Below are 14,709 nucleotides of genomic sequence, written 5' to 3'. Positions count from 1 at the left end.
TGAGCTGGCATCCAACTGTGTTAATTTCTAACTTCAACTGATTCATGAGATAGGAACTCACCGATGACATTGGTGAATGGTTGCTCAATTTCGTGAATCAGTTGAAGTTAGAAATTAACACCGTTGGATGCCAGCTCAGTGGTCTATCGGTTAAGGGCTTCGGCTCGAAACTGGTGGGTCCTGGGTTCGAATCCCGCGAGAGTGGGTTCGTGGACGCGCACTGCTGAGGAGTCCCATAATAGGACGAAACGGCCGTCCAGTGCTTCCAGGTTTTCCATGGTAGTCTAGCTTCAATTGACTCATGATCTCAACTCTATAAAATACTAAAATCTCCACAAAACCCCTTCTGATAAATGAATATTTCCTTAATAAATGTCATAAATATACTATGATGTACTATATATGATTAGTAAAGAATGAAGGAATAAAGACGTAACAACAACAAGAAAGATGAGTCACAAACGTTTAAATATAGAGAAGTATGCAAGTGCAGCATGAATAGGAGAGATTGTGGGACAGAAAGAGGGTTAGAAAAATGAATAGCATGTGCACAATTCCAACAAAACAATATTGAATATGTCATTTTTCAGTATCACTAAATTCAGACAGACTAGTATGTCTGTTTTCATGAACGACGTGGACTATGTATATGGTATGGACATGTTAACGTATGCTTAAACATTTTGTACTAATGATAGTTTATGGTATGAAACTAGGCTTCAATTTATGCCGTAGTATAGACACCAAATATTTTCCGACTACTTAATACGGAATGATGAAAGTAAGATGCACAAAATGGGTAATTTACACAGGCAATAGATGTAAAATATTCAGGAGTAGTATAACAGGCATAGGACAAGAAAAAACATGCAATTTGGTTATTTATTTAACTCAATCAGATATTCAAATGTCTATTACTAGTTAAGTGTACTATGCTATATTATCTTACTCTGAAGACATGCAATGATTAAACGAGAGACACTCAAGAGTTGTATGAACATAGATACCAAAGTTTTTTAACTATTCCCAGAGCTGAGAATCGGTGGAGACAGTTACTGAAAGAGTGAAACTAACTGGTGGATTTATTACTTACACACTGTGGTTGGAACAGGTACAATGAAGACCTAGTAAATGCTGACCACGATATGTTTTGACAACTGAATAAGAATAGAAAAGGCTTAAATGTGACGAGAAATGGTGATATCCATGCATACAATTTGAGCTACAAAGGTAACTATAGTTTTTCTATATAGTGTCCGGGATGGATCCGAAACCAATGGTTTGGGAATCTAGGTGATATAGATCAAGTCGGTCATAGTGGTACAAATATAGTTAATTCTTCATGTCCTAATTACTTATCAATAAAGGAAATGGCCTTTTAAGTAAGTCTCTTTCTCCATCCATTTATGTAAATTTTCTCACTTAAATAGATATCTAGTCATATTTATATACCTTAAAAAGTCGCATTAATTTATTCCGAAGAGTTAACTAATAATATTCTGTACAGAATGATAGACTCAACCCACAAATACATGAAACTTAACATGCTTTTTCTAGCGGACGCTCAATTGATGAAAATAGAGGTGAAACAAAAACTTCATAGAAGACTAACCTTTCTTTTTCTTTTTCTCTTCTTTCCCAGGTGGAGTTGGCAAAGGTTTTGATGGAGGCAAAACAGGTTTGTTCTTTTTACGCCTACAAAATGACAGTAATAGGTTATTAAAACTCATATTGAAATTATATCTTTTATTTAACTAGTACATCAGTAAACTTGGTATACAATCTAAAGTAAACACTTCTGTAATACGTAGGTTTATACCACGTAATAACTTGAGTCAGAAAACCTGGAGACATTGGACGACTGCTTTGTTCTAGAACAAAACTCAGAAGAGTCCATTCACGGCCTCGATAGGGATCGAACCCAAGACTTTTGGGTCACACAGACATCACTTAACTTTTAGACCCCTGAGTTGGGATACAACAGTTTAGGTATGTAAATTCAGTCATTTCATAATATTGTGCGACCATTCCCATTGATGATATTTGTCAAATAATTGACACAGTCAGGTCCCCATGGTCACACTTTCTTGCTAAAATCTCGACTATTACCATTCGAAGTTTGCCACTAGTAAGTGCATGATGATTGTCAGTACAGGCGGTTGTGGAGATTGTCTTTAATAATCAGAAACAGCTGTCTGAATAATATAGATTTTAAAACTCCAGGACCTACAGTTATCAAACGCCCGACTAGAGTTATAGAGTGGGGCATTTCCGGAAATTAGTCCGCTTAAGGGTGTTAGTAGCATTGATCATTTCCGTTTCGAAGTAAAAGCATACATACTGATGTCCCACACTGGATATGTTATCTCACTAGAAGGCCATATTTCACGTTGACTAAGGCATCTTATAGAAGTCTGTCCATGAAGAAAATACAGAATGAATAACTAAACTGTCTTTTACATGAACGTATACAATCAGTTGACGGACGATACATAATTATCTAGTTACCGAAAACCAGTGATAAAAGCTAAAACTATTTACTTAGATCATCCTTTTTCGACTTGGTTATGGATAAAGTTGCAGACAATTCTGTTTACTTCAGACCCCACTCAGACATACTTCAATCGACTTATAAAACAAACATAGCGATACCTGGAGAAAACACGGACGATTTATTGGATCATTGACCAATATATATCGAATACATTAAGTCTTTCGACTGGATTCTTGAGATGTTTCAAATCAATGCTTGACCAAAAGATAATATAAACGCTTAATTTAATATAGCTAACTTCAAGTGAGTGCAAAACTTGGGATTATGCATTTTCGTGGGAACATCCTAACTACAGGGGGCCACACCCGGAGTCTTCGACCTGAAGGTCTGATCCATAAGGCAGTGGAGCAACGTAAGGAGATGCAGTCCCATGGTGATCGGTGTCCAACGATTGGTTCATACGCCATTTGTTCCCTCTGGAGCCCATGTGCACCATTGGTTTGGAATCAGAGTTTTCCAACTCCCCTTGGTGGACTAACCGTGTCCACCAGCCCGGTTAAAGTGCCGGACATTTGCTTTTCGTCCTCTCAATTTCGTAAACAACACTCCCGCTACGAGAAGGCAGTGTGTAGGACTTCTCTGGCAGTGGTTGTATGCACGTGGCCATTTGAAAGCATTTCGAGAGGGAGAGCTGACTTTCCTCACCCTCGGCCGTACCGGGGCATTCAGGGGTTATCGGTTATCAAAACTGATCAAGCAGAATGAATAGGTTGTTAATTCTGTTAGTGAAGAATATCAAGCAACTCTTGAGAATCAGTAGATAAAAATAGAATGTTATCACATATGCTGCTTCGCTCACTAGGTCACATGGATATCGAATAAAGCCTTGTCTATCTTGCTGATTTACATAATTTTAATGGTCTAACATAAGAATATGGATTTTAGCTAATATGTACCTCCCTACACTTGGCAAATCGATAGTACAAGTTGCACAACCTGTTAATTCTTTTTAAGAAAAACACTCAAGATGTAGAGACCACAATGAGATGTAAACGATCATTCTAAGTCCACTAAAACATACCAAGTCAACCCGTTAACCATAAACTTCAAAGAATTTGAGACAGATGGGCATAGACTTAAGTTGCTATACCACGTTAGCAAGACAAGATGAAATAGCAAAGTGGTTGAAGTAGTAGTATCTGTTAATAAAAAACTAAGCATCAAGAATCTAGTTTGGAAAGGGAGAATGAACACGCAGAATACAAAGTATGAATATTCTGACCCCAACTCTATAGGAAAATGCAGGATGAATGGATCTGTACAGCGGCGATCGATTTTGAGCTATCAACCAATGTTTCAAACCACTAACAGAGGTCGGCTCAGATAAAAAGTCGACGACTTCATGGAGTAACGTCACGTTTTGGTTTGGGTACCCCTAGCTTTTGTCCGGCCTATTATTATCTTAGTCATCATTGTGTTGGGTACGTAATGGTTAAGCATGAGTAACACAAATCTTATCTAACCCAATCTATGAATTTCTATAGCCTCATAAATTGAATTTCTACTCGCACGTAATGTCCTATACAACTACCACTGTTTACTCGATGGTTACATACTTCTTCACCAAGCAAAGGTTTTACATACTCTGAGGCAGTGCGCTAGCTAATGATACAACCTGGCTTTGTAAACAAAGGTAGATAAGACGTTATTAGAATCTGTGGTATTCTGGTTGAAAGTGCTTTAACCACTAAGGCACAACTACCATACAAAAGCAATAATTCGAAGATAACTATGGTCAGATGCTTGCAATTTACGCATATTTTCGCTTTATAGACCGTTCCAGTCTTAGAACAACATACGATAGATCTCTGTATATTATGTACACCTTTTGATTAGGAGACGTTTTGCTTGAACCATGTGATTTATTTATTTATTTGAACACAAATATTGGTACAAAGGGGTACCAAATACATATACACCACTGGTAAAAGCCGAAGAGATGCGAATGAGTTGGAATTTCGTTTCGGGGAATCTTGGTACGGCCGACAGTGCGGAGAGTCCGCTCTTCCTCTCGAAATGCTCTCACATGGCCACGCGTATATAGCCTCTCTCAGGGAAGTCCTACACACTGCCTTCTCGTGGCGGGGGTGTTGTTCACAAAAGTGAGAGGACGAAAAGCGAATGTCCGGCGCTTTAACCGGGTAGGTGGATGTGGAGGATCCACCTAGGGGAGTTGGAAAAACCCTGATTCCAAACCAATCGTGCACATGAGCTACAGTATCCTGAAGGAACAAATGGCATATGAACCAATCGTTAGTCATCGGCTACCATGGGACCGCATTTCCTCACGATGCTCCACTGCCTTGTGGATCAGACCTTTAGGTCAAAGGCTCTGGGTGTGGCCTCCTAAGAAAACCACCTGCTCCAGTTTGAGCACCTGGGCAGTATCACAGCCCCCATACAAATCAAATGAGATTTGTGAGGCGCATATGTATCTGGTGCCCCTTTGTACCAATATTTATGTTTAAACAAATAAATAATATCATACGTGATAAGGCTTTCAACAAAAGTTACATTGGTCATGCCACTAGTTACTTTACTTTCTATGGTAAGAATATGCGTTGAGGAAGACTACTCTTGGAGCAACATTTTGCATTTCTGTGTTTTTTTAATTGCTACTCAGGGTGATCGGGAACTAGTGTCATTATTTCTATCAAACAAAACTAAGTCTCCGTAGTTGGTGTGGATGAGTGAGTCTCTAAGTTAAGTGAATATTGTTGTTTCCAAGATCATATTTAAAACAAAGTTGAATAAAAATTAGAGGACGCGACCAGCCATGATGAACAAATACATTTAGGCAGTAGTTTTGGAGTGTCTTATCCGACCACCAAACCTTGTTTCCTTTTTATCACAGCAAGAATTCCACTTTGAAGATAACCACTAACAACCACGATAAATTGGTGTCTGCCAATAATCTACTTTTAAAATTTACATACAAAGGCACTGATAAAACATAGAAATGATTTCAGGTCAACAATAACTAAATCAATGAGTCTTCCCTACTTTAGTTTAACAGCGACAGTTGACTGTACATCTATTAACGTAGTTTACACTGAACTATTGTTAGTTAGATTTAGCGGCAGATGAAGAAGAGATTATAACTTGGAGTTACTTAATACTTAAAGAACTCGACTTTCAGCCATTGAGCTACAGCCAAGAGCTTCGCTTCATTTTGATATACGACAGTATTACTAGTCTTTATAAAACCTTAGCGGCTAATAACATATGAACGTATATTTGGTTACCAATTTGCGTCAAACTTTAATTATTGACCCGACAAAGACAATGGTGGGCAAGTAATTGATCTAATATAACAAGATACATCAATCATAAACAAACTGAATGAACTATAGAACAAATATGATATGAGGATGTAGAATTCCCAAATATAATTTATGAAAAAACAATTTTGGGTTCGCATATCGGTCAACTGTCAACACATTTTTGTTACATTAATTTATTCAGTGAATTTCGTTCATGGACTTTGAATGTACTTTCACTTATATCGATAATTCCTCTAAGGTCTTGACTAACAAAGTTTTTACACAAGCACTGAACTTCTCACTCTGGTGGATAAGGAAAGAAAAGGATAAAGTGGTGTCATTCAATATTGAAGTTGGAGCTGTGAAGTAGGAGTTTGGTGTACGGACGTATCAATCATAAGCTTAAGATATGAGAAGTGAACATTACGTTGAGGTTTGTATTGAAGTAAATGAGTTAGAAACTTTCTTCATGAAACTAACAACTAGGTCTCCGAGGATATACATTGATATTTAAATTGTGCCAGAGATTTAGACGAGCATAACAAGGCTGAAGCGAAGTCAAGTATGAAGCTTTGATATACCGTATCAACATTATTTTTAAGACTGAGGTTTTCACTTAAGACATCCAAAGTTTAGCTGACGTGTTTGATTCAAATGTAGCTTACTTAGACTGTTTTCTGAAAACAGGGATCCGTCTGGATATAGAAGGATCAGCTTGGGAACAGTAGGACTAGTCTGTTGTATGAACATATTAACTCGAAGACATGTAAGATGGTTTGCTTCAACACTATGTTCCCTGAATTAATTAGTAAGGACTGATTCGTCTGGGGTTAAATACATAAATCTAAACCACACTATTAGTGATGTACTAGGCAACAGGAAATCTTTAAGATCCCTTGACAGGTCTGGGTGTGATTTTAAGACCGTTGTCTATTATTCTAATTTTGTAGACCATTAGCGTATCCATACCAATGAGGGATCTAGTCGGGAACGTATAAACTACTTACGGTTCTATACGTATTGTAGGAGGAAACAGACATGGTCATATAGCCAAAAATCAGCAATGAACTCATTTTAGTCTGACGAATGAAGCAACTCATCTCTTTAGTTGACTAACACTGACCATGCGGTTTTAAAGGTCACTTTGAGAGTCACAAGTGTAATTGAATGTTTGTTAATTTTACTGTGTAGAAACTAACAAGTTAGGATGTAGAACATGGTATCCCAAGTCGGGTAGCAATTTACTTTTGAAGGAAAGTTAAGACTAATATTGCTATCTCTGATAGGTGAGACCATAATTTATGAACTAATAGGATTTGAGACAGCAAGTCTTGAATTTTGGCGCGAAATCCAGTCATCCAAATGGCTAAATGGTACCTTGGTATTACAGCTGATATCAGTATGTGATGGAAAACCCTAACTCCAATCCCTAATCTTAACTTACAGCCTTAAATACTAAACTCTATTCCTCATACTAATTCATAGCCTTCTCCTCAACCTAGTAAGATGGTAGTCCCCAAATGACCTGGTACGGCCGAGGGTGAGGAGAGTCAGCTTTCCCTCTCGAAATGCTCTCACATGGCCACGTGCATATAACCACTGCCAGAGAAGTCCTACACACTGCCTTCTCGCGGCAATGTTGTTTACGAAATTGAGAGGACGAAAAGCGAATGTCCGGCGCTTTAACCGGGTTGGTGGACACAGTATGTATTAATGACTCAATCAGGAAAGAAAATCCAAACCTCAGAACACATTCAGAAACAAAATGCTTCATAAAGACTCACAGTGTACTTGAAGACCTGATAGGAGGAGCAGGAGCATGGTGAGAAATCTCTGATCCATGAATTAAGAAAGTAGCAGATGGTGGTGAAAGGCGACTTAGATTATTATCAGAAGGACAAACATGGTCATCCAGTTCACAAAAACTACCCGCATTCGAGATCACTTGACTTTCTTCGCCTGAATTATTTGCCTGACTAAAGGAACGGTCTGGCATCGTGCGCAGCTGAGGGATGGGAAATGTTAAAATCCATTGAAGTAAACCCGTGAGGACATTGTCCACCCAAATTTGGAAGGCTTTTGAGGAATTATAGATCCAGGAACCAACGAGAACTGAAGAAGCATGTGTTCTCTTCTATTGATCAAAAAGTTAATTAGATTTTAATCCAAGAACGCGGATAACTAGTTCAGTGTCATAAAGCCGAACCGGACCGTAGTACAACCAAATGTGCCTCCATTAGTCACAGTTATTAGCTATCTATGTAGTGCAGAAAAACAACATACAACACCTAAATTATGCAGGACGAAAGTTAGAGAAAAAACAGGTTGTGTGTTTCAGCAGCGAATTAAAAATTACTGTCAACAATCAAAAATTGACCTGAAAGCATATTTCATGTTTTGAAGTTAAGCTACTTACTTTATTCACGCATGTCACCCCTCACGGAGAAGCATAGGCCGCCCACCAGCATTCTCCACCCAAAAATGTCCTGGGCAATCTTTTCCAGTTCTCTCCAGTTGTTATCCATCCTTTTAATATCTGCTTTTCCCCGGCGTAATATGTTATTTGGCCTTCCTCTTTTCCGCTTCCCTTCCGGATTCCAAGTTCGGGTTTGCCTCGTGATGCAGTTTGGTGATTTCCTCAATGTTAGTTCTATCCACTTCCAACGCCTTTTCCTAATTTCCTCTTTATCTGGAAGCTGATTTGTCTCCTCCCACAGAAGGCTGTTGCTGATGATATCTGGCCGGTGAATATTTAGTATTTTGCGAAGACAACTATTTATAAATATTTGTAACTTCTTGACGATGGTTTTAGTAGTTCTCCACGTTTCAGCTCCGTACAGTAGGACTGTCTTGACGTTCGTATTGAAGATTATCACTTTGAAATTAGTTGATAGTTGTTTCGAGTCCTATATGTTCTTCAATTGTAGAAATGTTGACCTTTCTTTGCCACTCCTCGCCTTTACATCTCATCTGCATCAGATCCTCCTAGTTCGTCGACGATGCTTTAGAGGTACGTGAATGTTTCCACCTCTTCCAGAGTTTTGCCATCAAGTGTGATTGGGTTGGTGTTCCCTGTGTTGTATTTGAGGATCTTGCTTTACCCTTTGTGTATGTTGAGGCCTATTGATGCAGAGGTTGGTGCTACATTAGTTGTCTTCGTCTGTATTTGTTCATGTGTATGAGATAGGAGGGCTAGGTCATTTGCGAAGTTCAAATCGTCTAATTGATTCTGAGATATCCATTGTATTTAATGCTTCCCCTCAGAAGTCGAGGTCTTCATAATCCAATGAATCACCAGAAGAAAGAGGAAGCAGGAGAGTAGATAGCCTTGTCTGACTCCGGTCCTTACTGGAAATTCATCTGTCAGCTGTCCTCCATTCACCATTTTGCACTGTAGTCCGTCGTACGTGTTCTGGATAATGTTGACAATTTTCTCGGGTACTCCATAGTGTCGAGGAATTTACCGTAATGTATAGTGACGAGTTCCACTTAACTGATTGTTCAACGATGATCCGTAGTGTCGCAATCCGGTCTCTGCACGACCGATCTTTACGGAATTCAGCCTGTTGATCTCGAAGTAGGGCGTGTACTGTGTGTTTCATCCGGTTCAGCAACACTTTATTGAAAACTTTTCCTGGTACTTACAACAGTGTGATATCTCTGTATTCTCACATTTGCCCAGATCTCCTTCCTTTGGTATTTTGATTAGGTGTCCTTCTTTCCATTACGTCAGCGGCACTCGTTCTTCCTCCCAAATCTTCTCGAATAGGAGTTGAAGCATTTTTGCAGTTACCTCGATTTCCGACTACAGTTCTTCAGTTGGTGTATTGTCATGTCCTGCCGATTTCCCATTCTTGATTCGTCTGATGACCGGCCATCGTGATTTCTTCGATTGTTGGTGGAGTGACATCTATAGGAAGGTCAGTGTGTGCTGCATCGATGTCCGGTGGATTCAATGGAGTTGACCAATTCAGCAGCTCCTCGAAATATTCCTTTTCCTCTGTTATTGAATCTCCAAGATTTTCTTTCCTTCTTTGTCCTTGACTGGTCTCTCCGGTTTACTATATCTCCCTGCCAATTTCTTCGTTTTATCATATAGTTGTTTCATATTCCCTTCCCTTGCAGCTTTTTCCGCAAGTTGATAGAAGTAGCATCGGCCTCGTGACTTTCGAAGAATTCTTTCCTCAACTTCCAGGGCAGAGTTTAAATAGTTTAATCTGTTTAATCTGGTTGGCGCTTTTGTAGCAAGATTTTTTCTACGAGGTGATGTTGCCGACCCCATGCCCAACCCTCCTCCTTCACCCGGGATGGGGACCGGCAGTAACTGTAGAAGAGCTACAAGCGGAGTTTTTGGGTTTTGATCTCTGGTTGTTATTCATTTGTTCTGTAATTTCACTTCGTTCGTACGACCAATTCTAGTAGCCACGGAAAGTTATCTAAGCCGTTATGAAAATTTCTTTGTGCAATTGTCTACCATTGGTAGCCTTTTGAAACATTTCAATGCGTACATTCGTATGCTATTAACTCACTTTACGTATATCATTTTTACTGACGTCATTGATAATAGTCTACTTGCAGTTTTGGTGCACTAGAGGGTTAGAGCAAGGCTTTAATTCAACTTTGAACCCCGATCCTTGATTTTTGTTTATTACTGGAAAGCAACTAAACAGTTTTCTATTTCGTCATTTGAATTAGTATTACAGTTAACGGAAGAATTTATCTATAGTGCGTTGGTTTAGTTAATCAATTAAGTGAGGGGGTCTATTTGGACAGCTTGCTTGTTGTGAATGAGTTCCTTAAACTAACCTGAGCATCAAAACTCGAACTTTTACCTTCCTTTTAAAATGTGTCTTATGCCATACGAAGTCTTGAAGCAATACAATATGCTAAACATAAAATACACTGTATAATATATATCTTAGACAATTTCTCACTTCTGGCACATCATACGAACTGTAACCCTGGTGAACACATATCCTCTCCGAATTTTACTTCTGCGTGTTATATCCGCGCTTCTGAAAGTAGACTAAAAAAGCAGCAGAACTAACTACGAATAGCGGTTCATAAAACCTGGTGTTTGGCAGCGGAAGAAGTTAAGGTATGCATATTATCAGGCAGGTATACATATTATCAAACTTATCACTGATGGAACTTCAGGCAAACCATGAAAACTAAACATAGTGTGTGAAGCACCGTAACAGCGAAACGGCGCGGTTGAAGATCGATGAGTAAAGTGGAATAAATTTACATTGATTATGAAGAACTAACAGTAACGTAAATCGTTTAGATGCCCACATGACTTCATCACCAAAGCCTCTATTTATCTAGATCTCTAATGTTTGTTCATTTATGACTCCTATCTATCGCCAGCCGTCAGATCTACGCCTAAGCGTTTAAAAATTCATGTATAATAGCAAAGCCAGTATAAGGTATAAGAAACGAGTCCTAGAAGCAGCAAGCACGGGAGAAAAATCACAGTATATCTTCAATGGTTGTCTCATTGCCGATTACAAACTGCCACATACAACCAAAATATTTCGCCCCGCGAACATGGGTGGACTGAAATTATCAATGATTACTTGTCACTGTTATGATTGATGGTGGTTCTTTCGGACATTTTCCGAGTGTTTCTGATTTTCCATCCCAATATCCTCTAGTCGCATTAAGTTTTATTGAGTCGTGATGCAAGATATTTTTAGGGTTCAATGTGTGAGACATCATTGATAGTTAAATCGCATGTTATGAAGATCAGAAGAAAACTCAAGAAACATGATTATTTACTAGTAATGAAGAGGGAATACGAAGCATATAACGGAAGAAAAACTAGTAAGGTAAGTGAAGTTGGGATCGAGGAATGAAGAATGAGAATTACAGAGAGTATAGGAGGGCAAAATACTTGTGATCAGTGGTAAGGCCAGTAGGTGTCAATCGGTTGTTTATTCACAAGATTAGATGTTGAGCAGCTATTTGTTGAATGTAGATTTACTTGGATAAGCTGTATCGAGCGCGTAGGAAACTTATAATCGGTCCATAAAGTAGTTTAAGGGAGATTTAAATGGAGATGTGCTTGACTTGAAATGATATTTATTGTTAATCCACTCTAGAGGCTTGGGTAGCATGTGACAAAGAAAGTTGATCTTAATTTGGCAGACGTTTTTACTATGTTTAACACAAAAATCGTGATTCTAAATAGTATAATCACTGTTTATGGGAATTTTTAATGTATCGCACTATACTATGATTTTATTATTTAGAATTTTGTTAGGTAAGGCAGGATTGCGGCAACGAGACGACTCAATTAGGCTTCTAATGTAGCGACAAAGACTAAACGAGATTTAATCCTGAATATTAACAACCGGATAGAATAAATCCATCCTAGTAATTATATGTACATTACAACTGTCAAAACAAGCTGGTGCTATCTGGACTGTCAAGCTCACTGAGTAACGCACAATTGTTTAAGGAGCTAATTATTTGGTATAAGCTAAGGGGAAAAGGTACATCCGTTTGGCTAGTCTCAAGTGGGGCAGATCTTGCCTTCTTAGTTCCACTGTTAACCACGACAGAAATAATAACTTATGCTTTAAATGTAAATTAGGGATCAGGGAAAAAATTGACTTGTTCTAATTATAGTTTTGACCAGATCAATTTGGCGGCGTTCCGGGACGTTCTTCGTAATAATAATTCAGCAAAGGGGATCCCACAAACGTCAAATAACTACTCAGAGAAATTTGATTTTCTCTTCCCTATAACAAGATATGCGTTACTCAGCCTTCAGCTAAAACGAAATAAACATTAATTTCTTAAGGTCTTCTTCATGGACAAATGGTCTGATGTGAAGTTGATGTTAATACAGTCATAAATGCATCCAGTGGGTTTTGGTTATTACCTTTATTTGGATTGAAAGTGGTGAATAAAATTGCAACGTTTATTTTTCTACTCTTATTCGTTGTCCGGTTTCTTCCAAAGGAATCACATTTGAAAGTGAATACGTGTAGGGACCAAAATTTTGAACGCTGAAGCATGGAAATAGTCCATATCAAGCGAAATCAATTTTTAACAAGAATGAGAGCGTCATTTCCATTAAGCATCAACATTTCTGTGATCAAGTCGTAAATACATCAAAGAAACAAAAACTACTTAGGAGTGGTTGTGCAACTATCTAAAAACAATTAAAGATTTGTCTGGAAACCTCGCCAATGACCAGTCATCATTATACAATCAACATAGAACCGTAGAGGTTATTTACTGGAGTATATAAAACAGAAAATGTTTTCAAGAAACAAGGGTTACTTCTCTCACATCACTTTCCCGTTAGATTTTGAAATCTTGTGTATTTTCTGGACCATTCGTATGTCAATTGATACAAGCGTAGATAAAAGCGAACTTTGAGAGGAAACTGATATCGATCACGCAGAAAATTGAGTGCCACGTGACTCCCATCGAAAGTGGAAAAAGACGAAACTAACATTTTCAGCAAAATGCCAAACAACACCAAAGCATCAGTTAAGACTAAAAACTGTTGACGAAGTAATAATAACAAAGTAAAATGAAGTGAAATGTAGACATGACACACGTGAATACATGAATAATGGATGAAACATCGTATATTAGGCGGAACATGACCCTATTTTTAAACGAGGGGTATACGTGAAGGGATTTATACAAACACAAACATGCACATCAAATGTGACCTTTACTGATGTCTTATGAATTTCGCGATAGCGTTGAAGGCAAAGTTTAGGACAATTTCACCTGAACATTTAACACATCCTTACTTCCCTAGAACATGTAGTACGTGGTAGTGCTTCTATAGGTTCGGGTTCCTAATTATAGATAATTCATTTAGATGAAAATGGGGTGAACTCCTATTATGAACATACGTGATCTTCTTTACAGTTAACTCAGGTGGAGGGGAGCGCTCTGGTTGCTTAAGTCCCCTTATGGTCCAACGTAAGATCTTAGACAGATGATATGTTGTTTTCCTACACAAACCCCTCTCTTGATAGAAGTAAGAAAGACTGAAGTTGACCTTACTTCCTACTTAGAAATCGTTTTGCAAGTCAAACTAGGCTCTTGTGTTAAGACCAAAAGTCTAACCCATGACTTAAAAAACTGACAACAATACTGAAAATTATAGTCAAAAAACTGAATTGAAAATTTATTCATATCCAAACTCTGCATTGACATGATGCATTCTAAATCTAAACAAGACTGATCTTCGTTCATTCTTTGTAACCTCCTCTATCACTACAGTCTTTCATCCATCTGTTACTATATTACAGACCTATTTTCTCCAATTCACCTAAAAACACTTGCATTTTAGTCAGTCTAAACAATAAGTAAGCTGAAGTTACCACATTTTAATTTTCCTACAACAGGGAATAAACCTTGACAGTAATATACAGCGTTCGCCCTGCTGCCTGTATTTTTCCTGTTACTCCAGTTCTTTTAAACATTTTCATGACGCATCTCCGAAAACAAGTATATTTTGTACATGACTGCATTCAACGTCTCATTTGGTACTTCAGATACTTCGGGAAGATTTATAGTTCTTTCCACCAGAAACCTGTCCTGGAATTTACCTAAAGACTGCTGAAAAGAAGCAACGGATGATATGTTAAAATTGGTGTTTTCAACTTAGCGATTATGCTTTTATGATAATTTTCTACATTGCAAATTAGATGTGTACCTTATTTACATTGTTAATTGACCACTAGTTGTTCGTTGCAACATAACATGTGTTAGACAGTTCGACATTTTGCATTCCAGCTCTACTACTTTCAACCATATACTTACGAACTATAATATATATTCCTTTCTTTAATTTGAGAGTGTATGTTGTAAAATGTAAACCTAACAGAATAGCTTATCACAGTAATCCCGTAACAT

General features: G+C 38.1%; 1 protein-coding gene and 1 non-coding gene across 3 annotated transcripts in view; one reads left to right on the top strand and one right to left on the bottom strand.

The window, feature by feature from the left end:
* Smp_159730.1 overlaps window positions 1-11,535 on the bottom strand; it is a gene marked incomplete at both ends in the record, with an annotated part of 31,322 nt that extends 19,787 nt beyond the window's left edge. The window contains 3 exons of one of the 2 annotated variants that reach the window (XM_018793301.1): window positions 1,613-1,695; window positions 7,602-7,893; window positions 11,397-11,535. In XM_018793301.1, the coding sequence (XP_018647827.1) occupies window positions 1,613-1,695; window positions 7,602-7,893; window positions 11,397-11,535 (514 nt within the window). Of the gene's footprint in view, window positions 1-1,612; window positions 1,696-7,601; window positions 8,054-11,396 lie in introns of those variants that run through there. The other variant, XM_018793302.1, reaches the window with a different exon arrangement.
* Window positions 134-205, top strand: Smp_tRNA_00663_Pseudo_CGA.1.1. Its single transcript has one exon. It is a non-coding gene (tRNA).
* Window positions 11,536-14,709: the final 3,174 nt, after the last annotated feature.

The sequence above is a fragment of the Schistosoma mansoni genome, chromosome 1 (genome assembly GCF_000237925.1).
Source record: "Schistosoma mansoni strain Puerto Rico chromosome 1, complete genome".
Taxonomy (NCBI): Eukaryota; Metazoa; Platyhelminthes; class Trematoda; order Strigeidida; family Schistosomatidae; genus Schistosoma; species Schistosoma mansoni.
This window is presented reverse-complemented; position numbering and strand designations above follow the sequence as displayed.